At 37.9% G+C, this 24502-nt stretch overlaps 1 protein-coding gene and 1 pseudogene across 1 annotated transcript in view; one reads left to right on the forward strand and one right to left on the reverse strand.

Annotated features, from left to right (window-relative positions):
• Positions 1 to 702: 702 nt before the first annotated feature.
• On the reverse strand, positions 703 to 3844 carry LOC101644085 (annotated as a pseudogene).
• Positions 3845 to 7928: 4084 nt separating this feature from the next.
• The window catches only part of CHM (CHM Rab escort protein), a 243664-nt gene continuing 227090 nt past the window's right edge, over positions 7929 to 24502 (forward strand). The window contains exons 1-3 of the mRNA XM_045290565.1: positions 7929 to 7977; positions 8574 to 8630; positions 20493 to 20559. Coding sequence (XP_045146500.1) covers positions 7929 to 7977; positions 8574 to 8630; positions 20493 to 20559 — 173 coding nt within the window. The remainder of the gene's footprint in view (positions 7978 to 8573; positions 8631 to 20492; positions 20560 to 24502) is intronic.

The raw sequence follows: 24502 nt of genomic DNA on the forward strand, positions 1-24502 counted from the left end.
GGCTCAAGTAGAAAGAAAATGCTTTGAAAACAATGATGGCAACATATGTACAAATGTGCTTGACACAATGGATGTATGTATGGATTGTGATAAGAGTTTTACGAGTTCCCAATAAAATGACTTAAAAAAAAAAAAGCTAGGGAGAGAGAGGGGTTTAAATGCAAAAAAAAAAAAAAAAAGAAGTTTATTTTCTCAGACTTTTGTAGTTTATATTTTGCAAAATGAGGGACAAATTTTGGTTCTCTATATTATTACAGAAGATCTCATACATATAGAAATATATATAGGTAGCACTGAAGTTATAAGCACACAGCACATTCAGCATCACATAAACTGCCACCGTTATTTGGCACATAGTATTTCATTAGGAGATAAACTGTTTCAATCTTGAATATGCAAATAAGTCTTTGATACTTTATGTCAACCAGTAGTTTACAAAGTCTCGTCTGAAAATCACCTACAAAAGTGATAGGCTTTAAAGGATACAGTTTTGCTCTCATGCCAGACTAAGACTTAAAATTAGGGAAACGCCAGGCGGAACTGATCACAACAGAGCAAGGGCAGTAGGCAGAATTACTAAACTGTGAGTTTAAGATGTATGCTTTGCAAATTCAAAAGACATGCTTTTGAATCTTCAGTTCTTGGTTTCTTTATGGTCCAGCCATTGCTCAATCCATGTGAGAAGCAGGTTTACTAAATCATCTAACTGTGATAGAGGGAAGTTGCATAGGGTCTGTCTTCATTTCTGCTTTCTTCTTTTAGTCTCTTGGCTGCCTGTGTTGATAACTTAATCGGCAAGTCAAATCTCTACAGGAAATTTCGGGCAGACATTTCCTCAGGCTGTACTGGCTGCGCATCAGCTGAGAGGGGACAGGTCTGCCTTAGTCACCTGCGGCTCCGCTTTATGAGAAAGACTGCCATCAACAGTTTCATTTTCTGGAGAATCCATTAAGTCCATTAAACAACAAAGGCTTCTCTGATACACCTGGGATGTTCTGGGTTTTCTTCAGAAATATGCAATCACTGCTAAATGTTTTGTTTGTTCTTTGTATTTGCTTCATCTTGACTCTACTTGAGCGCGATGCCCTGCAGAGTGCAGCCCGAGCAGACCCGGTGCTCCACAAGGCGCTCAATGGCCCCGGCGCCCAGCGGCGCCCACACGCTGGCTGTGCTGCCAGCCTTAGCGAGGACTCGGCCTCCTCTGACTTGGAGCCGGAGCGTGAGCTTGGCAGCGGCGTCAGAGCCCGGGGTCGCCTTCCCGCTGGGACCTCAAGGGCGATGAGGATTCCGCCTTGGGTCCTGCTGGCGCCGCCAGGTCGGGAAGCTCGCCCAGGGGGCGGCGCCTACTAGGCCGCCCGCTTCTGACTCCTCTGCACGTCAGCAGACGTCGGCTCCGCGGGGGTGGCGGGCGGGAGGCGGAAGCTGGGGCGCCAGCCTGGCGGGCGCCTCCCCCTGCAGCGTCCTGCCTCTGCAGGCAGAAGCGCACCTCAGTAGCTTCTGCTTTGTTGATCAAGGTTTTTCTCTTATTTTACCGCTTTTGGGGTATGTTTTTCTACATTTGAAATCCAGTATTGGTAAATATGTAGAGACAGTAACTGGATTAATACTTTTTATAGGGACGTAGTAGGTGAGGTTGTGGGAAATGAAAACCTGACAATGGGTATAAGAATATGTTCTAAAATTGATTGTGGTAGTATCTACACATTTTTTTAAAATATGAGGAACTACTGGATTACATATGTGAATTATATGCTAATAAAGTTATTATTATTTTTTAATCGGAAACCCTATGGAGTTCTATTTGGTTCTGTGGTCACTGTGTGCTCCAGAATTTGACTCAATGGCAATAGGTTAGGATTTTGTGTCAAAGTTCCTGGATAGTGCAGATGGCTTATGTTAGGTTTCTCTGGTGGGAAATACCTCGGTTCTTGGCTTCGCATGAGAAAGAATTCACACGGAAGCCTGGTTTGTGATAAGAAAGAATTCACGCCGAAGCCTGGTTTGTGATCCAAGTGAGTTTTTATAAAGGACGGATGAAATTTCCGGTTTTACAGTCACAGAACATGGCACACGAACACGAGGCCAGAGAGACCCGCAGCACAGTCAAGCGGAAGGCGGGGAAGAAACTGAAGGGCCCGGTGTCCTTTAGGTCACAGTTTTGGGGCCTTTGGCTTGGAGGCGTGGTGGCTTAGAGGTGTGGCTTGGTTCATGCGATTGGCCGAATTAAGCCCACCTGGCCTAGTTTGGGCCAACCCAGGTGTACCGCCCAACTGGCTCGGGCTTGAACTGGCGCATGCCTCATAGCCTTTATGGCTGGCTGAGGCTCGCCTGGTTCTCCGCAGCAGCCTCCTGTAGGGGTCCTCCAGACATGGAAAGGGGCACCCCCTGGCCCTTGCTTCTCGCTACCTAACAGTTTACAGTACACTCTCTCCCCAGTAGCACCATGGGGAAAAAAAGACCTACCCATATGCTACCAGTAAGCCTATACCCCCAAAAACCCTATGTGACAATTCTGTTCTTTAACACATGTAGTCAGAGCGAGACAGCGTCAACTCAATGGAAATCGTTAAAATAATATTTTTAAATCAGGCACTGGACTGAGGATATTATTAAGAAAAACACAAGCCATGTCCTTGACGTCATGGAACTTCTCTTCCAGCTGGATGATAGATCTGAAACAAGTAATTATCTAAGTAAGTTGATATTTCAAATGTTCATAAGGTCAACAAAGAAAAAGTATAAGGTGATGGGATACCTCAGCTAGATTAGGAAATCAATGAAGACTTGCTAGAGTACAAATTATTTTAAATGATCTGTAAAGAATAAGTAGGATTAATGTGGGAGGAAAGAATAAAGAAGGATGAAGGTGAACTGTCAGCATATGGAAGAGCATATGTGTATGTCCTGTAATTGGTAGGTACCGGGGATTTTAGAGACAAAGCTAATATGTTTGGACCTTAAAGAGAAATGAGAGGTGAAATGGAGAACCAGACAGGATCATACAGATTATGTTTAAGATTTTAAATAATTTTACGATTTTAAAAGGAATGGGAAGTCATGCACCATTTTAGAGGATGACATGATCCCATTGAAGAATTTAGAAGTTTACTCTAGCTGTAGTGTGTAGAGTCCCGGAGAGAATTTACTATGGATGAAGGGTCTAGACAAGACACTTTGTTTGCAGGAGATGATGAGATGAGGCCAAATGGAGATATGTATAAATTTATAGTTCACATAAGTATAATTAAACTAATTTATTTTAATTTTGTTGTTGAGGTTATATACAGCAAAAGCATAAAACAATTTCTACATGTACAATTCTGTGACATTTCCGCATTATTTGAATTATGCAACTATTCTTACCCTTCTTTTCTGAACTGTTCCTCCTCATTAATATAAACTCACAGTCTGCTAAGGTTCATATTTAATCCTTCACATTGCTGTTGTCAATTTGACCCCAAATAGATAGATCTAAAAAGAGTAAAATGCTGAAGGCAAATATTTTTTACTAGGTAAAATAAACTATTTGGTTTAAGGAGACAAGGTCAGTGGTTTGAAGTCACCAGATGCTCGATGCTAGAAAGATAAGTCTGTCTGCTTCCATAAAGATTTAAAGCCCCAGAAACCCAAAGGGACAGTTCTACTGTGCCCTATAGGGTCGCTGTGAGTCGGAATTGACTTGATGGCAGTGAGGTTTTGATTAATGTTTGGTTTTAAGATGACTTCAAGGGATATTTCTGGTTAAGGGTTTAAAGATTATTCTAGGACAATCATTTTGGGGACTTACCCAGTCTCCAAGACTCCAGAAAACCTGGATTCCAGATTTTGTAATTCTGTTCTGCATTTTCCCCTTTTGATCAGGGTTCTTTTATAAAATCTTTGACTAAATTATTAGTAATGGTAGGTAAGCACCATCCAATTCTTTTGGTCTAATGGCAAAGGAGTCAGTTGGTCATCGAGGGAATTTGTCATACATTCCACTTTCCTCTATAACTGGACCAATAGGGGACATCATGATAAATGGAGAAAAGATTGAAGTTCTCAAGGATTTTTGTCTTGCTTTGATCCATAATCATTGCTCATGGAAAACAACTATCAAGGGTTCAAAAGACATTGCTTTGGGTAAATCTGGTGCGGAAGATCTTTTTAGAATATTGAAAAGCAAGGAGGTTACTTTGAAGACTAAGGTGTACTTGACCCATGCCATGGTATTTTCCATGGTCTCATATGCATGTGAAAGTTGGATGAATGAGAAGAATTGATGCTTTTGAATTGTGGCGCTGAAGAAGAATATCATGGATTGCCAAGTGAACAAACAAATCTTGTCTTGCCAGTGTTCCTTAGAGGCAAGAATGGCAAGAATTTATCTCACATACTTTAGACATGTTTTCAAGAGAGAAGACCCTAGAGAAGGATCTCATGCTTGGTAGAGGGGCAGTGAAAAAGAGAAAGGCCCTTGACAAGATGCATTGACATAGTGGCTGGAACAATGGCTTCAAACATAATTGTGAGGATGGTGCAGGACTGGGAACTATTTCATTCAGTTGTGCATTGATTGAGTTGTCATGAGTCAGGCGCAACTCGATGACACCTGACAGACAACAACAACATTCCCAACTTTACTTCCTTCCTCTAGGTGAGTAGACTAATTGTTGAGTCTTAGCTAGCTGCTTGCATTCTTTTAAGACTCCAGGATCTGTGCAACAAGTTAGGAGTTAGAGCGAAAGGACAAACACACTATTATGAATCTTAGATATATGAATGTATTTTGAGCTCCAACTTAATCAGAAGCCCTAATGTAAGAACAATTATTATGATGTGGCCCTATCAGAAAGAATAGTCTGTGGTTTTTGAGGCTTATCTGAAATATCCATCTAAGTGAATGCAAGTTAAGTTCACATGGAAAGAGCACACCAACCTGTGTGATTCAAGGATTGTAAATAATACAATCCAAGCTCAGCGGAGGGTATTGCATTAGAGTTTAAATTCTGAGCATCTGGTTTGCAGAAGGCTATGGATGACAGTGAAAGCCCTACATCCCTTTGCAGAATCTCTATGTAGATTAAGCCTCCAATAATAGTCTTTTCCTTAGAGTACATTCGAGAGCAGATTACTGCAGATATACTTATTTTAAAATTTAACATCTTACCATTTATTTTCCCTTTTTGACCCATTTTTACTTGTTCTGATATTTATTCTTTTCTGCTTTTTTCCTTAGATTCTGTATTTTACTTTTGGTGTTGGATATTTTTCAGTATAATTTTCTTTATATGAAATACAGCAAAGGTAAATTTATAGAGATAGTAACTAGATCAACTGTATTTAGGGAGATGGCAAAGGAGTTTAGGAGGAAGTGGAGAGCTAATATACACAAATACAAAATTGAATAAAATGTTCTAAAATTATTGTTGTGATGAGCGCACACTCTTTAATATTCTTAAGCCATTGAATGGTATGGTACATGAATCATGCCAGTGAAACTGTTAAATAACAGTAACACAAACATAAAAATAATTAGGCTAACTAACTGGATGTCCCATGAAACTGTGACCCTCAACCCCTAAACCAAAAAACCAAATCCCATGAGATGCTGTTTGCACATGAGGTCTAAGAAACTACTTATTTTTGATCACTGTTGTAAATGTTTATCTCTCTCTCTTTTTTTTTTTGCTAATTCAACTTTTCACCATTGTGCACTTTATTGACAGCACTTACAATAATTGGCTATGCAGCCCTACTCTTAATCAATGTGATTTTCCATCATCATTAAATTGAAACTTAGGACTCCATAATAGATAAAACCTCTTTCCATTTCCCTTGTGCCACTGGTATTACCTTCTACTCAGTTATTCAAGTCAAATGTTTAACAGTCATCTACAACACATCACTCTCTCTCAGTTCTTGCCAGATTTATCTAAAATAATATGCTATAGCTGGGTAGAAGGCAATATCATTTTAAAGAGATAGAACAGTAGACAAAGAGTAGCTTTGGAATGACAGAAGGTTGGAATGTTATGTAGTCCACTATTGGACATGTTCAGAAGAGATACTGAATAAGGGGGTGGATACATGTTGGCTACATAAGGGTTTGGCACTCAAAGAAGAGTCCAGGCACACAGACCAGTAAATTACAGGGTTGTTAAAAAAATATGTCATATCCCACAGTTAAGTCAACTTCTGAATACAGACAGTGTAGATATCCCAGGAATCATGGGTTTTTAACTCACTGATTTAGTACACACTGATTTAGCAGGATAGTCAAATATTCAGTATCTATCATCTCATTGTAATATGACTTATCCAAATAAAATACATAAACTATCAAAAATAGATTTTATTAGAATAATAGTATAGACAGTAATTCCACTGCTTTCTGCTCTTTTACTGACACGACCACCTCTTGTATCTATCTATATTTTGTATAAAATTTACAAAAATATATACATTGGAAAGAAAAGGTATATTGAATATTTTTTTCCATTCAGTGGCTTGAATTTTTCATAAATATGACTTTTAATGTTCAAAGTGTGAGTCATGTAATAACTTCAGAGTAAAGAAGACTAAATAGAGGCTGCTAATTTTATTTTCCTTAGGGTCATGCTGATTATCACCAGGGAAAAAGAGGAGTAGGTTTCAAAGTGGGGTAGGGAACACCACAAAATTAACAGTAATGTAATTATTTATTTTGTTTTACCTTATTTGATGAAGACAAGATTTTGTCTACATTATTTGCTGATGGGACATGACTCAAAATGAAAGTAAACACCTACAAACATCCATTAATAATCCGAATGTGTAATGTACAAAGTATGTATCTACAATAATTGGAAGACATCAAAAATGAAATGGAATGCATAAAAACCAATATCCTAAGCATTAATAAGCTGAAATGGATTGGTATTCGTCATTTTGAATCAGAAAAGCTTGGAATGACAAATTCAAGAGGAACTATATGACATTCATCATCAGAAAGACCCTTTCAAGATCTGTCTTGAGGTACAATGCTGTCTAATATCCATACACCTACAGGGAAGTCCAGTTGATGCTTGTGTTCAAAGTGTTACTCTCTCTTTTACTGCCATCGCATTGATGCCAGCTCATAACCACTTATATAGGGCAGGGCAGAATGGGCCCCGAGAGTTTCTAAGACTGGATTTCTTTACAGGAGTAGAAAGCAAGGTCTTTTTCCATTGGAACGGCAGGCAGGTAGTTTCCAAGTGTTGACACAGTCGTGGTTAGCAGCCTAACTGGTAACCCACTACACCACCTACGCTCTTTACTGCATGTATAAACCAAATTCATTGCCATAGATTCAATTCTGACATACAGCGACCCGATAGGACAGGTTAGAACTTCCCACGTGGGTTTCTGAGACTTTTAAGTTTTTTTTTTCTTTTTAAATTAATTTTATTGGGGGCTCATACAACTCATCACAATCCATCCATACATCCATTGTGTTAGCACGTTTGTACTTTTGTTGCCATAATCATTCTCAAAACATTTGCTTTCTACTTGAACTCTTGGTATCAGCTCCTCTTTTTACTCCTTCCTCCCCACCCTCCTGCTTGTGATTTCTAACTGCTAACCTCAAGGCTAGCAGCCCAATGTGTAGTCCACTTTGCCACCACGGCTCCTTAAAGCAGTTAAGGGTTAACCAAGTCTTTTCACATTCATTCTAACCATTAAAATACAAATCAAATACAAAACAAGAATACAAATTTCTTTCCTATTCCAAACCGCCAGCTTGAAGGGTCTATAGCACAAAATCTGGGAAATCGAGTTTTCAACATTCGATGTAGCAGCCTACCGGGTCCCTGTATGACGAACTACAATACCCAGAATGCAATTTCCCGTCCGCTTTCTACTGAGAATGCCTAAGTTGATTGCATTTCCACCAGTGGCAGTCATAGGTTACGTTTCCTGTCAAGATGGCGAATAATCTCCCTTCGGAGTTTGATGTGATCATTATAGGGACAGGTATGTGTGGCCTTGGTATTTTCCCTGTCTTAATGCAGGGAGTCTGTTTCGTTTCTACCTTCCCTGTCAGTGACGATGGTTGGCGAGAAATTCCGGGGGTCTAGTTTGGCTGGGCAAACGTGAAGGAAGTGAGGTATTCACGAGTCAGCGTGGACTTGGCAGCTCCAGGGAGGGGCTTGGTCCCACGGTACTTAGAGCCATTTGAGTAGGGGGTCTATCTGGTCGATGCTGACGCTTGAGGTTGGTTGCAGTGGGTGATTTCTGTAATATCCGAAAAGGGAGGTGGGCTTGCAGTGCCATGAGAACGGAGAATCGGAATGACGTTTTGATCCCCTCCTTTTTAAGCTCCAGGTTATACTCATTCGGGGTTTTTTTTTGCCATTTAATGGACATTTTTCGTATATTTACATGAGCATAGGGTGTTGTACTGTTAAAAATTGCTTGGTTACATATTAACTCTTCAGTTTTGCAACAAAGATGCACAGTTGTTACCCATGTACGTATATGGATACTAGGGATAGGAAACGAATTTCTTTTGTGCTGAGAATCCTACGAAATTTTATTTTGTTGAGGTAACCATTATTCCTGTTTTACAGTGCTAAAAGAAAACATCCTGCTTTCTACCATCCACTTATCCACTTATTCTACTTCAGGTGTGTGACCTTATTGTCCCTGTTGCTTTTACTTCATTTATTCTCCATGCTTTGGGTGGAGCCATAAGCCACTCCCCACTGCGAGTTCTAGTTGACAGATTTCACTTAAAACCATGTAGCAGAGTACAAACAGTATACATTGATATTTTGTATTTCTTAGCGGGAGTTTAGACGGAGTGAAAATGGCTACTGTGTGGCGTTTCCCCCAGCTTGCAGAATGTAGTCAGCTGGAGACGCTCTGGAGGATCAGGCCCTACCCACTATGTTAATGAATTCCGTTCCTTGTCTTTTCAAACTAAAGGAGCAGCCATATTTCCAGGTTGGGAGTAAAAATACTAGCTACTTTTAAAAAATGCTTATTATTTTCTAGTCTATGTGATAAGTACTTTACAAACCTTATGTAATTCTCACAACAAACTTGTTAGAAAAGGGCTTGATCATACAGCTGGCAAACTTCCAAAAACCTATGCAAAGGGGCCATATGAGAAGGAAAATCAGTGGTTTTGACCTTCAGAGTTAACCTAGATTAGTCGAGATCATTGGGAAACGTCGTTCTAGAATTTGCTTGACTCTTACCTTGCTGTGTGACTTTGTGAAAGGCCAAGAATTTAATCTCTCTGAGCCTCACTTTCCATGTTTATGAATATAGGGAGACTAAAGCAGTAGCCTTTAAAGGGTTGTCTAACTGAAAACCTTTCTATACTGTTTACCGAGGTAATTTTTCTCAGAACAACAGGAAAATACTATTCCCAACATGAAAATAACTGCAGGTATAGATAACCTGGCTTTAGTTGCTATGAATAGCTATTGGATGAGAACTGGAAGAAACAAATCAAATATTTATTTATTCCCTCTATTCTATCCTAAACGTGATGGAAAAAAATCTCAAAATAGTTATTATATCATACTTGCTGCCTTTTTTCCCCTGAGAACTTTGGGTGTTTTGATTTTAGAGAGTTTTAATGATTTTAAGAGATTCAAAAGTTTTGGATTGAAAATTTTGTATATAGGTATGCTTAGTCTTATAATGAAATACTGTTACTTCTGGCAACAGATACTTTGTCTACTTGTGCAGTTCAAAATATGGAACTCTTCCTGTTGAAATCTGTTGTGCTAGAGGTGGGAAAATTGAATCAGGGATCCTAAGATATATTTGGGAAAAGATTCATTTTAGGCTTCTAAAATATAATATTTCTTAATGTATAGTTAATTATTTGAAATTAATCTTAAGAGCTAAGTTTTTTGTATTCCTTAATGGTGACACATTCTAGAATTTATCAAGCACGTAGCATAAATTTACCATACAAACTGCTTATAGGTGTTTCAAAAGTAGAAAATTTGAATAAAAGATACATTTCTAAATAAATAATTCTAGTAATCTCAATCATTCCTTTAATTGGAATTATTTTTAATGTGTTTGGAGTATATTTCTTGTGAAATTGGTGAAATTTACTACTGCTTTATGAAATGTACTAACTCGAATCAGTTATGGGAAGAGCAGGGTTTAAGTCTTAAGTTTTATTTGCAAAAGCAGAATTAATTATCCATATAACAGAAACACAACAGAACAGGTTATAAAGTGTAATTTTTCTTTTACTAGGTTCAGTTAAAATGTTATCAAGAGACAAATGACCTTCATCACATAAAGTCATATGAGTATAAATTATTTTGGCTCTTGTCAATTTGTATTTGTTCATATTCTTTAATACTAGATGAAAACTTTTTCTTAAAATTATAGTTTGGAGAGATTATGAATAATGTTTTTTAGGTAAGCCCATTTCTTTCTGATCATAAAATAAAGGAAATCTGTGTTGAATACTCAAATGTACAGGAATGAGATAAAGTACTGAGGAAGAAGGGCCAATGGAATTTGAAGACATATTCTGTTGTTGTTGAGTTGATTCAAACTCAACGTTATAGGACAGGAAAACTGCCCCATAGGATTTCCAGGACTGAAATCTTTATGGAAGCAGTCTGCTGCTGCTTTTGCAGGACATCTGGTGAGTTTGAACTGCTAAGATTTTGGATAACAGCTTACCTCTTAACTACGGTGCCACGAAGGCACTTTAGTTTCGAGAAGGAATATAAAAATGATAGGTGATAAATTTCTAAAAAGTGGTCTTTCAGCCTAGGTGCATAGTTGTCACTTTCTGGATATTTTGACTTCTAAAAATATATTTGATTATTTTGTAGATTTTATAGAAATAATGGCTTCAGGTTAAAAATAGTCCCAGTAAGGTAATTTTAGAAGTGACTTATCTAGTAGTCTGTGATCTGCAATTTATAGCAGAGCCAACAATTTAATAGAAGTGAAGGCAAAATGGAAGATATAAGAGGAACTCTACTTCTTTGCTGAGTATGATAATTTGTTGTAATGACCACACAGAAATCATTGATAAAATTCACAATTATGAGAATTTATTTAGGGGAGTTAAACAGGTTATCACAAGTCAGGATCAGTAAACAGTAAGGATACAGTCATTGGTCCAAAGCAGCCCCTCTCCTCAGCTACCAGTCAAGTCTCTCTCTTGTCCTCAGCATTTCAGACATGTGGTCCCTTGGCCTCTGCCTCCGTGTTCCAAGAAGTCAGCTCACTGCTCTTCCTCACAATCTCCTGGCCTTGGTGTTGTCCCTCTGTTCTGTGTCATGGTCTTCATGTTTTAGCCTCTGGTCTTGGCCTGGTTCCTTTGCTTTGTCCTATGGTCTCTAATGCTGCAGCTTCTGGTCTTAGCCTCTGCCACTTCAGACAGATCTGGAACGTGCTCTAGTGGTAGCTCTTTGTAGTGCAGTGAAATGTTTTAATATGGCTCTTCTATCCACGTCTCTGTATCTCCCACCAAATTATTGGGTGGGACCATGCAAATAGGATACGTTTAACACAAATAAAGGGGATTGGTCAGTTTTAGTTACCACTCTCTTAGCTGTAAGCACGAGCCATCTTCGAAGCAGGAACATAGAAACCCTAGGACCATCACAAGTAGAGTAAGTTTGTTGTTTAATGTGGCAGAGACCGAGACCAGAGACATCAGAGGTTGAGGCAAGGAGGATATGAAAGAGAAAACAGGACCAGCACTAAGAATATTAAGTCAGGAGGCACAGTAGCCAGCTGACTTTCTGGCCCACAGAGGCAAAGGCCAAGGGACTATCATAGTTTGCTACTTGCTGTGGATTAATGACTATATCCTTACTCTTTACTAATCCAGTTGTAATAACTTCCCTAAGTCCAACCCCTTACCCCCATTAATCCAAAGTATTGTCTATGAGTTCTGTGTGGCCATTGCAATGAATTTTTGAACCAAGCACAGAAGTAGAGAGCCCTTGGAGGAACAGTTGGTGTCAGAAATAGGTAAAGAAGGATAGAGGGTAGAGGCATATCTGAGGCATGTTCCCTCATGGCAACAGGGAAGCCAGAGGAGGTCAGATTTGGGCCACCCTTTCATGCCATGTATGCACTCTTCTTCCAGTGGTCCTGGAATTTTTCTGTGCTTCTTACATACACAGAGGAATGGCTTCGGTGGAGATATGTTTGTTTGTTTGTTTTTTGCCGAGAAGATAAAGCCAAATATTATAATGACATGTGCCAAGATTTAGAATTTGAAAGCCCTATCTAAAAGCATATCTGAAAGGAAAAGAACTCAAGGAAAAATTCAAGCCTCAAGTTACAATCTTGAAAGACTCTTTAAGTAAAATATTGAGTGATACAGGAAGCATCAAAAGTAGGTGGAAAGAATAAACAGAGTCACTGTGCCTAAATGAACCAGTTGACAGTCCATCATTTCATGAGGTAGCATATGAGCAAGAACAAATGGTGTTGAATGAAGAAGTTCAAGCAGCACTAAATGCATTAGCCAAAACCAAGGTTCCAGGAATGGATGGAATACCAGTTGAAATGTTTCAGCAAGTTGATGAATCACTGGAAGCACTTACTGGTCTATGCTAAGAAATTTGGAAGACAGCTACTTGGCAAACTGATCGAAAGAGATCCATATTTGTACCCATTCCACAGAACGGTGACCCAACAGAAAACTTTAAACTATGGAACAATATCACTGATAACACATAGAAGTAAAATTTTGCTGAAGATCTTCCAACAATAATTGCAGCAGTATACTGATAAGTAACTGCCAGAAGTTCAGGCTGGATTCAGAAGAGGGCATGGAACAAGGGATGTCATTGGTAATGTCAGGTGGATCTTTGCTCAAAGAGCGAATACTAGAAAGATGTTTACTTGTGTTTTATTGACTATGCAAAGGCATTCGACTGTGTGGACCATAATAAACTATGGATAACCTTGAGAAGAATGGGAATTCCAGAGCACTTTATTTTGCTCATGAGAAACTTGTATATAGTTCAAGGAGCAGTTTTGTGAACAGAAAAGGGAATACCGCATGTTTTAAAATCAGGACAGGTGTGTGTCAGGGTTGTATCTTCTCATCATACTTATTCCCTCTGTATGTTGAGCAAATCATCAGAGAAACTGGCTTATAAGAAGAAGGATGTGACATCAGGATTGGAAGAAGGCTTATTAGCAATTTGCACTATGTAGGTGACAAGCTTGCTTGCTGAAAGTGAGGAAGATTTGAGGCACTTGATGAAGAGGAGGGATTGCAGCCTTTGGTATGCATTATAGCTCATGATAAAGAAGATCAAAACCCTCACAACTGCACCAATAGGTCCGAGATAAATGGAGAGAAGATTGACGTTGTCAAGAATTTTGTCTTGCTTGGATCCTTAATCAGTGCTCATGGAATAGCAGTCACAAGATCAAAAGATGCATTGCATTAGGTATATCCTACTGCCCAAGACCTCTGTAGAGTATTGAAAAGCAAGGATATTACTTTGTGGACTAACATGCAGCTGACCCAAGCCAGGATATTTTCCATTGCCTCACACGCATGTGAAAGTTGGACATTAAACAAGGAACACTGCAGAAGAATGATTATCTTTGAATTGTGGTGTTAGAGTAGAATATTGAAAGTACCGTGGACTGCTACAAGGGCAAACTGGTCTGTCTGAGAAGAACTGTGGCCAGAATACGCCTTAGAGGCAAGGATGGGAAGACTTTGTTTTAAATACTTTGGACATATTTTCAGGAGAGACCAGACCTTAGAGAAAATATCATGCTTGGTAAAGTGGAGGGACAGTGAAAAAGAGGTAGGCCCTCAACAAGATGAATTGACAAGGTGGCTGCAACACTGGGCTCAGGCGCAGGGACAATTGTGAGGTTGGCACAGAAACAGGCAGTTTTGTTCTATTGTGCACAGGATGACTGTGAGTCATAACCCACTCAATGGCACTTAACAACAACATGACTTTTTCAGCCAACCATACCCCCAGTGAAACAAAAAGGGTAATGACTTGTTTTATACCCTCTACTAAGGTAGAAACTTCATCCCACTTTCATGCTGTTCCTTAGCATAGCAGAAAACTCCTTCCCAAGGGGAATAATAACCACAGGCATAGAGAATAGAATTTATAATACATCACTTAAGGGATTATGGCTAGAATGGCCAGCTTAATTGACCACACCTTATCTATATTATCTCCTTTTAGAATCTGTTTGAGATTTCTGACTTTCACATCCCCCAAACTGTTCTTACCCTTACATGGACATTTTATTGTATCCTCCTTGCTTTCTGCAGGCTATTTGGAGATCTAGTCTGCATCCTTTTCCTTTTTAAAGCACTCCTTTGAAATTTTCCCCTTACGATCAAATGTGGAATAGACTAGGTTATTATTTTTTTCCTGCAGAGGATAAACACATAGATCCTTGTGGGTTTAGGCGTTTTATTACTAAAGGTTATAAAATCACTGTGAGTTGGAATCAACTTGATGATTTACAACATGATTAATGATTATGGGTAATTAAGAGATTAGATAACAAAAAAGGGACACTGCCCCTATATTTTGACTACTGTGTTGGGTAATGCTAAATATCGTGTAATAATAGATGTGGCAGCATGGTTTAAGGGTAATTTCATGACTATTCAATTTGGGGAAATTGTATAACCTCTTGGGATTTCAGCTCTCCTGAAAAGTGAGATATTTGAATTAAGGGGTTTATAATGCAATATTCTACCAGCATGGAAATGTAGCCTTGTGTCTATGTTCTTATCACCCTGTGTCATTTAGAAAAGGCTAAATTCTGTTCCACGTAGTCTTTTTAAGAAGCCAAGTTAATATTCATTGTATTTGAGGAAAATGTCAAAGTGGCTGCTAAAAAAATGTTCTGTGTTTTTTTCAAATAAGCTTCATTTACTAGGAAAGGCAACATAGGTCATAAAGCACCATTCATTGATGTTGACAGGTAATTTAAACATTAAGGTAGTTAACACTGGCCAGTAGCTCCTTGACTGTGGTATTTATTATGATTGTTTTGCAGTCGCTTCACTTTTATAAATCTTGGATAATACTACTGATATTTACCAAATGCCTGTTTGTGGGAGACACTATTCCAGAAGATTTCCCATTCATCTTATGTAATCCTCTTCCAGGATACCTGTATGTTGTTGCAACAAGATTTCCATAGTTGGTCTGCCAGTGTTTCCAAATATCCATGCCCCTCTTGTCTAGCAAGGAGATCTTCTGGTGCAGGGGGTTAAGCAATGGATTGCTGACCTCAAGTTTGACAGAGCCTAGCAGCTGTTCCCAGATGAGAAAGATGAGGCTGTCTGCGTCCATAAAGATTTGCAGTCTTGGAAACTCTAAGAAGCAGTTGTACTTTGTCCTATTAAAAAATCCAGACCGACTAAATAATAATTTATAAATTATCAAGGGTTCATAAGGGAGGGGGGACAGAGAGAGAGGGGAGAAAATGAGGAGCCGATACCAAGGGCTCAAGTAGAACGCAAATGTTTTGAGAATGATGATGGCAACCAATGTAGAAATATGCTTGACACAATGTATGGATGTATGGATTGTGATAAGAGCTGTATGAGTTCCTAATAAAATGATTAAAAAAGAACAAAACGAAACACAAAAACCCAGACCTATTGTCTTTCAGTTGATTCTGACTCAGCAATCCTGTCGGGTAGAGTAGAATTGCCCTTTTGGGTTTCTGAGGCTTTCCGTCTTTTCAGGAGCAGGAAGCCATAGCTTTCTCTCTCAGAGCTACTGGCGGAGCAGAACTGCTGACCTAACAGGTAACCCACATATCTCCAGAGTTCCCATACACTGGCCTATAGGGTCACTGAGTTGGAATCAATGCAATGGCAGTGAGTTGTGTTTGGTTTGTTGTTGTTTTTGGTCTAGAAAGGTCTAGCTGTCTGCTTCCTAAAAGTTACAGCTGTGGAAACCTCATGAAGTACAGTTCTACTCATGTGCTCATGGGATCATCATGAGTCAGAATCGATTCAATGGCAAATGGTTTGGTTTGTGTATGCAATTATATATATATTTAATTGCAAGATGATACCTATTTGTGCATTATGAAATAGCCCTCAACATTAAAAACATAAAGAATATCTTAGAAATCATTACATGTAGTGAGATTGAATATTGCTTTATAAAACATGTTCCATATATGTATCATTGAGTACTGTTATCTGTATATGTATCTACTTATGAATCTATCATCTAGCTATCTATCTGCCTGTGTTTATCCCACTATAGGCTAAGGCCAGTTTTAAAATCTAGAGATTATTCATAAACTGAATAACAGTGATTGAGAGTCAAATGTTATTTTCAAATATCCTTTAGTTTAAAAAATGGTCTAACATCCATATGTTTAGTTACTTATACATTTCTCATTTTGACCAGTGTATGGCTCTAGAATCAAATAGATTGGGTTTGAGTCTCAGCTCTGCCTCTTGTGCTACTGTAGGCATGTTCCTTAGCCTCTTGTAAGCTTCAATTTTCTCATTTATAAAATAGGAATAAACATCACAGAACCATGTTGAGAATTCAAGGAAATGATTCTGTAAATTTGTAAGTGCTCAGATAATTATTTTTAAGGCTCATAATACCCTTCTGAGATTTTTTAAAAATCATCATTATTGCCTGTTTAACTTGCCAGAGAGGGCTCATAGTTTCTATGGAGATCAGTGGAAAGGGGTATTAGATTCTTTTTCTAGTTAGCTCCTTTATAGGAAAGACTTTTGTGTATCTTTTACCAAGAATTCTATCACATTCCTCATCTGGTTGTTTATAGATTTTCTTTTTTTCCTGTTTTGCTCCTCATTGATCATTTGTTTTGCTTGCAGGTTTTGACCAGATTGGCTATTTGTGTAATTTGGGGCATAGTTGAAATTCTTTCTTGTCAATATAGAAAACTGTCAAAGGGTTAAAGAAAGCATACACATTTTGCTGTTCTGAAAACATGCAAAAACAAAGAACCAAACTAACAACACTAACAAAATAAAATAGAGAAAAGCCTCAATTGCAAAGAAAGCAGAAAAAATTAAAACTAGAACAACTTTAAAATGGTTTAATAGCTAAGGTCTTAAATTTTAACCTGATTACATCCGCCATAATCTACTTTCCAATTCACTCTATATGATAGCAAGGCTATTAACATCCCTGGTCTATGGTCAGAGAGGATTCACTAGAGGATTAATCAACATGTATTTCCCCTTCACTTTTTTTTAAAACCTGAAACAACTTTTCAATGGGTCAAATGGAGATCAAATAAGATATTACTTTTTAAACTATCTACTATAATCCCCTCTACAGTGCTCTTTGTCTAATAAGTATATTCACATCCTTTGACTCTGATCAAAGGGCTGTCACCAGAGGTTTACTCTATGTATGGGCATTGTAAGTGGATTTTTGGCTTCCACTGTTGTCCACAGCCTTCTGCAAACTGGGTGTCCACAAGTTAAGCTGTTATACCATTCCCTCTATCAGATTTGAATTCTGTTATTTGCAGTCCTTGGATCACACAGGCAGGTGGGCTTCTTCCATGTGGACTTAGTTGACACCTCACTTGGTTACTTGTTTGAAGACAAGCCTGTAAGACCCAAGAAGCGATTCTTTCTGTGAGCTGGACACCATCTAATTTCTTCCCCACATTTTGCTATATCACCCATATCTTCAGATATCTCTTCATGAGGGTAAGTGTCAAGCAGGGCCATGTCATAAGAACTAATTGGCCTTAGATTTGGGCTAGAATCAAGTGTGAGCCCAGGACCCCTTCATATATCTATGGTATATATATGAGGGGGTATCCCCCAGAAAACCAGAAAAAACCTCCACTGGGTGGAGCTTTTATGTATGCATTTTTCCTGCTAGGCGAGCATTGAACAACTAGCTCTGCGTCACCTGGGAAGGTTCTCTCTGGTCACAGTGAATTTTTTCATAAAAGCAGTTTCACTCGAATCTTTTTTTTTTTTGCCATGTCTGATTTAAGAGAATAGCGTGCCAGTGTGGAATTTTAATTCCTGCTCAGGAAAAATGCCACAGAAACTGTTGTGATGTTGAATACAGCTTACAAGGACAGTGCTATGGGAATAACTCAAGTGTACAAGTGGTTTTCTCATTTCAAAAAGGGTAAAATGTTGATGACAAACTTCCTTGTTCTAGGAGTCTTGTCTGTCAACTTCCCAAATGAAAATGCCAACTCACAGTGCATTTGGAGTTTGTTCCACCAAGTCAGACTGTTAATCAAGCTTTCTTTTAAGAGGTTCTGAAAAGATAGTGGAACAGTGTGTGACAAAAAAGACCTGGTTTGTGGCAGATGGTGGACTGGTTTTGCCACCACGACAATGCACTTGCTCACACAACCATCTCAATGTGCCAGTTGTTGGCAAAAAACAGCATGCCTCTTTTGTTCCATGCACCTTACTCACCTGACCTTGCTCCGTGGACTTCTTTTTGTTTCTGTGAATGAAGAGGGATATGAAAGGACAGCGATTTGATAACAGAAGAGGTGAAGTAAAAATCGAGGGATGTGCTGTCAGCTATCCAAATAGATGAGTTTGAAAAATGCTTCCTCCCTCCCACCCACCCCCACCCCCCGCTATCATGATCCCAATTCTACTTTACAAATCTGGCTAGACCAGAGGATGTACACTGATACAGATGGCAACTGGAAACACAGGGAATCTAGGACAGATGACCCCTTCAGGACTAGTGGTGAGAGTGGCGATGCCTGGAGGGTGGAGGGAATGTGGGGTGGAAAGGGGGAACCGATTACAAGAATCTACGTATGGCCTCCTCCCTGGGGGATGGACAGTAGAGAAGAGGGCGGGGGAGACGTCGGTCAGTATAACATGACAAAATAGTAATTTATGAATTATGAAGGGTTCTTGAAGGAGGGGAAGTGGGGAGGGAAGGGGGAAAATGAGGAGCCAATATTAAGGGCTCAAGTAGAAGGCAAATGTATTGAGAATGATAATGGCAACAAATGTACATATGTGCTTGATGCAATGGAGGTATGTATGGATTGTGACAAGAATTGTATGAGCCCCCAATGAAAATGATTTAAAAAAATTAAAGCATAGTGTTTAATAACAAAAACTATGTAATTATATATTGTGAAATATTTCTTTCTAACTGCAAATAAATGAAATTTGTCTTGGGAAAAAAAAAGAAAGAAAAATGTTTCCAAGAGTGGAATCACAGATTTGACAACTGTAGTAAGTGTAATGGAGAGTACTTTGACTTTGAAGGTGGTAAGGTTTTTAAAAAAAATTTAAACACATAGTTCTTGGGGGGGGGGGACCCGGTACCCCCTCATATGTATATATATAAAAGCTGGATTTTCAGATGGCAGGATGTTAATTATTGTACAAATATATTTATACAAATAATGGGGGTTAATGATAGGACATAACTTTCAATAACACTCATTCACAGAGATAGAATAATTCCCATCAGACTAATACATGTAATAAGACAAGCATAGCATTAAAATGTCAAATATATGGTAGTCCCAGGCTAACCATTCATTGAGCACCCTTAAAGTAAGAGATCTGAGCCAAAGTCCAAGAACCATCAATTCCAAAACCTTGAGATAGCAGCCATCTGCTGCTTCTCACACTAGGGCATTTCAGCCATAAGTGTGTCCACTCCTTAAATCCACTCTAGGTGAGTTTGAGATAAATCCCAGTTCACTTGCTGGGGTTTCCACATGCAATCCTTCTGTTGTGTCCTATGAAGGATGTTATGCCCAGTGTCTTTTAGTACTAACTTATAGCCTAAACAAATACTGTGTAGCATTTCTCCTCAGATACAATGTTATTTTGAAATTAGATCTGGTTCAACTTCCCAACTCTTTAGACTCTTTCTTAAATGATTGGGTAACCAATGAACATATTTGTTCCCAGTTTCTTTTTTATTTCTGGTATATTCATTGTTGTTTGTGTTTGGTGCCATACAGTTATTTTCAACTTCTGTTTTCAGCTGTGATCCTATGTAAATGACTACATAGGGTTTTCTTGACCATATTCTATGGAATTAGAAAACTGACTCCTGTAGATCCCTGGGTTGGTTCAAACTACCACCTTTTTGATTTGCAGCGTAGTTCCCAATCATTTGGGCCACTGTACCTCCTTAAAATATGCATACTGATCCTTGTAGCTCATTGAAATTAGGAGAATCATATGAGATAGTTTGTGAACAAGGTTCCTTAATAAAGTGCAATATGAACAATATTTTGACAGCTGCTAAGTTATGGCAATCAGATACAAAGAACTTCTTTTCTTTTGAAAATAATATTTACAATGAATTTTTCAGTATTGCTATACTGAAAATTTTATAATACTATATTAATACTATAATTTTTATAGTAGAATACTGTAAAATTTATTTTTAATATAAGGATGGGCCTTTTAATTAAAATTATTGTACACAGTAATAGCATAAATTGAGCATTTTGTATAACATATTTTTACATTCTAAATGATATAGGTATATGTTTTATAGGTTTGCCTGAATCCATCATTGCCGCTGCATGTTCAAGAAGTGGCCAGAGGGTTCTGCATGTTGATTCGTAAGTTTTTCCATGGCAGAATTAAATACTTCTTGAATATCACTGTACAAAATTAAAATTTAAATACACATGTTATATATATTACATACATATAAATTTTATGTTTGACTCTTGACTAAAAATGTGTGCAAGATATAATGTACAAGTCTGTTTTTTAAACACAGCTTGTAAAATTGGCAGTAAATTATAAATTTTGCCACTTTCACCATTTTCAGGTGTACAATTCAGTGGCATTAATTACATTCACAGTGTTGTGTAACTACTACCATGTATTTACAGAACTTTTTCCGTCACCATAAACAAAAATTCTACGTATTAAGAACTACTTCTCCCCTTTCCCCTTTTCTCAGTCCCTGGCACACCTTAATCTACCTTCTGTCTCTATAAATTTGTTACTCTAGATCAGGGGTCCTCAAACTTTTTAAGCAGGGGGCCAGTTCACTGTCCCTCAGACTTGTTGGAGGGCTGGACTATAGTTTAAAAAAAAAACTATGAACGAATTCCTATGCACACTGCACATATGTTATTTCGAAATAAAAAAACAAATGGGGCAAAAACACCCGGAGGGCCAGAGAAATGCCCTCGGCAGGCCGCATGTGGCCCACGGGCCGTAGTTTGAGGACCCCTGCTCTAGATATTTCATATAAGTGGAACTGTACCACAGTTATGATTTGTGTCTTATTTCACCCATCATATTTTCAAGGTTCATCTATCTTGTAGCGTATATTAGAATTTCATAATTTTTTATGACTGAATAATATTCCATTGTATGTATATACCATGAGGATTACTGGTTGTGTAATGGTTATTCATTGGGCTGCATGTTTGGCAGTTCGAAACCACCAGCAGTTCCAAGGGAGAAAGACAGCCTCAGAAACCTCTGGTGGGTAGCTATGAGTCATCATTGACTTAGTGGCAGTCAGTTTTGCTTTGTTTATGTATATACCATGTTTTGTTTTCATTCATTTAAAAAAAATCATTTTTAATTGAATTAGGTGGGGTTTTACATTTCAAATGATCAATTTTGTATTTGGAAGTTTAAACTACTTATCAACTCCTTTGATTTTTCTTTTCACTCTGGTGGATTACTATCTTCCCCTTCTCTAAAATTAATACATGTCAACCCACAGTTTACTGCTTCATTTTCCCTCCCTTGCCCTGCCCCTACTCCATAATCTCCAGAGTCTGTTCCCTTTGATAGGAAAGTCTTCATCTCATTTGTTTTCCTTCCTTTATAACAGTGGTCTCATACAGTATTTGCCCTTTCATGATTGAATAATTTCAGTATAATATTCGCCACATTGGTACGTGCCATGTGGCATTTCCTGGGTTTATCATGATTTTTTAGTGTCACATAGGATTCCAATACTATACCAAAGTTTCTTTATACATTCTTCACTGATGGGCATTTAGATTTTTTTCCATCTTCGTGCTGTTGTGAATAGGTATGTGATGTGCATTTGTATGCATATGTTTGTTCATGCTATGACGCTTACTTCTTTAGGGGATATACCCAGCAAAGGGTTTGCTGGAATTTTTATTCCTAGTTGTTTGAGCTAGTACCATATCGCTTTTCCCCAATGGTTGTATATATTTACAGTATCAACAGGATGATGGATATGAGTATTATAATCTCTCTGCACCTATCCAGCATTTGTGTCTCAAAGGTTTTCGCAAGCTGTGTGTCATTCACATTTGTTTCAAGGAATTAAAAAAAAATTCTGTATTACATCTTACCCAGTAGTTTTTAAGCAGTGTGTTGTTCAGTTTCCATGCATTCAGTGCTTTGCCCTTGTTCTTTCTGTTGTTGATTAGTAAATTTATAGCATTGTGGAAAGAAAATGGATTGTAAAATCTAAGTATTTAAACATTTTTTAATGCTTGCACTGTGTCCTATCATATAGTCTGTTCTAGCATATGTTCTAATTGTACTAGAAAATAATTTATATTGTGCTGTTCTGGTACCACATTCTTTGTATGTCTAGGAAGTTAATTTGATTAATTCTGAGTATAAAGTTTCTTTCCTAATGATATATCCTTCCTTGAGAGTGGTGTATTAAGTCTTCTCCTATTACTGTTGTATTGCCTGTTTTTCTCTTCAGCTCTATAAGAGATTCATTAACATATTGAGTGTCTTTCATTGGGTGTATATAGTTTTATTATGGTTATGTATTCTTGTTCTATCATCTGTTTAGTCATTATGCAATGTCCTTTTTTTGTCTCTCATGATGACACATGGAATACAAGTGCTCAGTCATATTAAGAAGATTTCTGCAACCATCACCTTAACCAATTTCAGAACATTATTTTTTCTTGTACTGATTGTTGTTAGCACTCTATTTTCCTCCATCTTACCCTGACATGTTCCTAGGCAATTATTGTTCCAACTACTGTTTCTGTAGCGCTTCCTGTCCTAGATTTCACATATAGAAAATCATGCAAAACACAAACAATAATCAAGCAAGCAAACAAACACAAAAACCTAACAACAATGACTAGATGAAACAGAAAAACCTCAATCAAAAAGAAAGCAGAAATTATTAAAAAACAACTTTAGAATGGGTCAAAAGGGAAATCAAATGATATAGTATTATATTTTAACATAATTATATCTGCCATAATCAACTTTACAATGCTTTTTGTGTATGATGATATTCCCATCATTGTTTTGTTTTGCATTCCCCAGATGTCTAGTGATTTGGAGCATTTCCTCATATATTTGTTAGCTATTTGAGCGTCCTTTCTTGTGAATCCTGTATATTTTAATAATGAAATATCTTTTGTCTGTTTTGTCATTGCTAAAGTTTTTTTCCCATTCTGTGGCCTCTTGTTTTACACTTTAGATTGATGTGCATAGTGTTTATTTTTAGTAGGTCCCAATCATCTATTTTGTCTTCCACTGTGAGTACTTCCCTTATTATATCTGGTAGTTGTACATGCCCTTAAGTTTTTCTAAATTTTATCATTGATGACTTTATAACTTTGGAGTTTAAATTTATCTTGGACTTCTGCCTTTTCCTTTTTTTAAAAAAATTTTTTTCTCTGAATTTTTTTTAAATCATTTTATTAGGGGCTCATGCAACTCTTAGCACAATCCATACACACATCAATTGTGTAAAGTGCATTTGTACATTCATTGCCCTCATCATTCTCAAAACATTTCCTCTCCACTTAAGCCCCCGGCATTAGGTCCTCATTTTTCCCCTCCCTCCCCGCTCCCCCCTCCCTCATGAGCCGTGGATAATTTATAAATTGTTATTTTGTCATATCTTGCCCTGTCCGACGTCTCCCTTCACCCACATTTCAGTTGTCCATACCCCAGGGAGGAGGTCACATATAGTTCCTTGTAATTGGTTCCCTCTTTCCTACCCACTCTCCCTCTACCCTCCTGCCTTTTCCTTTTAATGTTAGTAATTCATTTTTTCATTTGCTTAAAAAGTGAAGCTAGGATTTGGATAATGAATTTCTAGCTTGCTTTAGGTAGTATAGACATCTTCAGTATTAAGTCTTCCTGTTTATGAACACAAGATATTCTTCTGGTTGTGTAGGTCTCCTGTAATAATGTTTTGTAGTTTTCTTTGAATATATTGGTTTTTTTATTTTACCTTTTGTGTGGATATTGTAAATGGTATTATTTTCTTGATGTCTTTTTTAGAGCTCTGTTTACAGGTATATAGAAATCTGATCGATTTCTGTGGTTTAATGTTGTATTTTGCTACTTTATCAAATCGCTAAATTGTTTCCAAGAGTCTTTTTGTGGTGTCCTTGAGGTTGTCTCTCTATGAAATCCAGTCATCTGCTAATACCAAGAGCTTCACTTTTTTGCATAATTGTATTATTCCCTTGATGTCTTTTTGCTTTTTAATGGTTCTGACTAAGATTTCCAGCATGATGTTGCAAAAGAGTGGTGATGAGGGGGCACCCTTGTCTAGTTCCCGTTTTC

Source organism: Echinops telfairi, unplaced genomic scaffold (genome assembly GCF_000313985.2).
Source record: "Echinops telfairi isolate 266 unplaced genomic scaffold, ASM31398v2 ScPeMD7_42;HRSCAF=159, whole genome shotgun sequence".
Taxonomy (NCBI): Eukaryota; Metazoa; Chordata; class Mammalia; order Afrosoricida; family Tenrecidae; genus Echinops; species Echinops telfairi.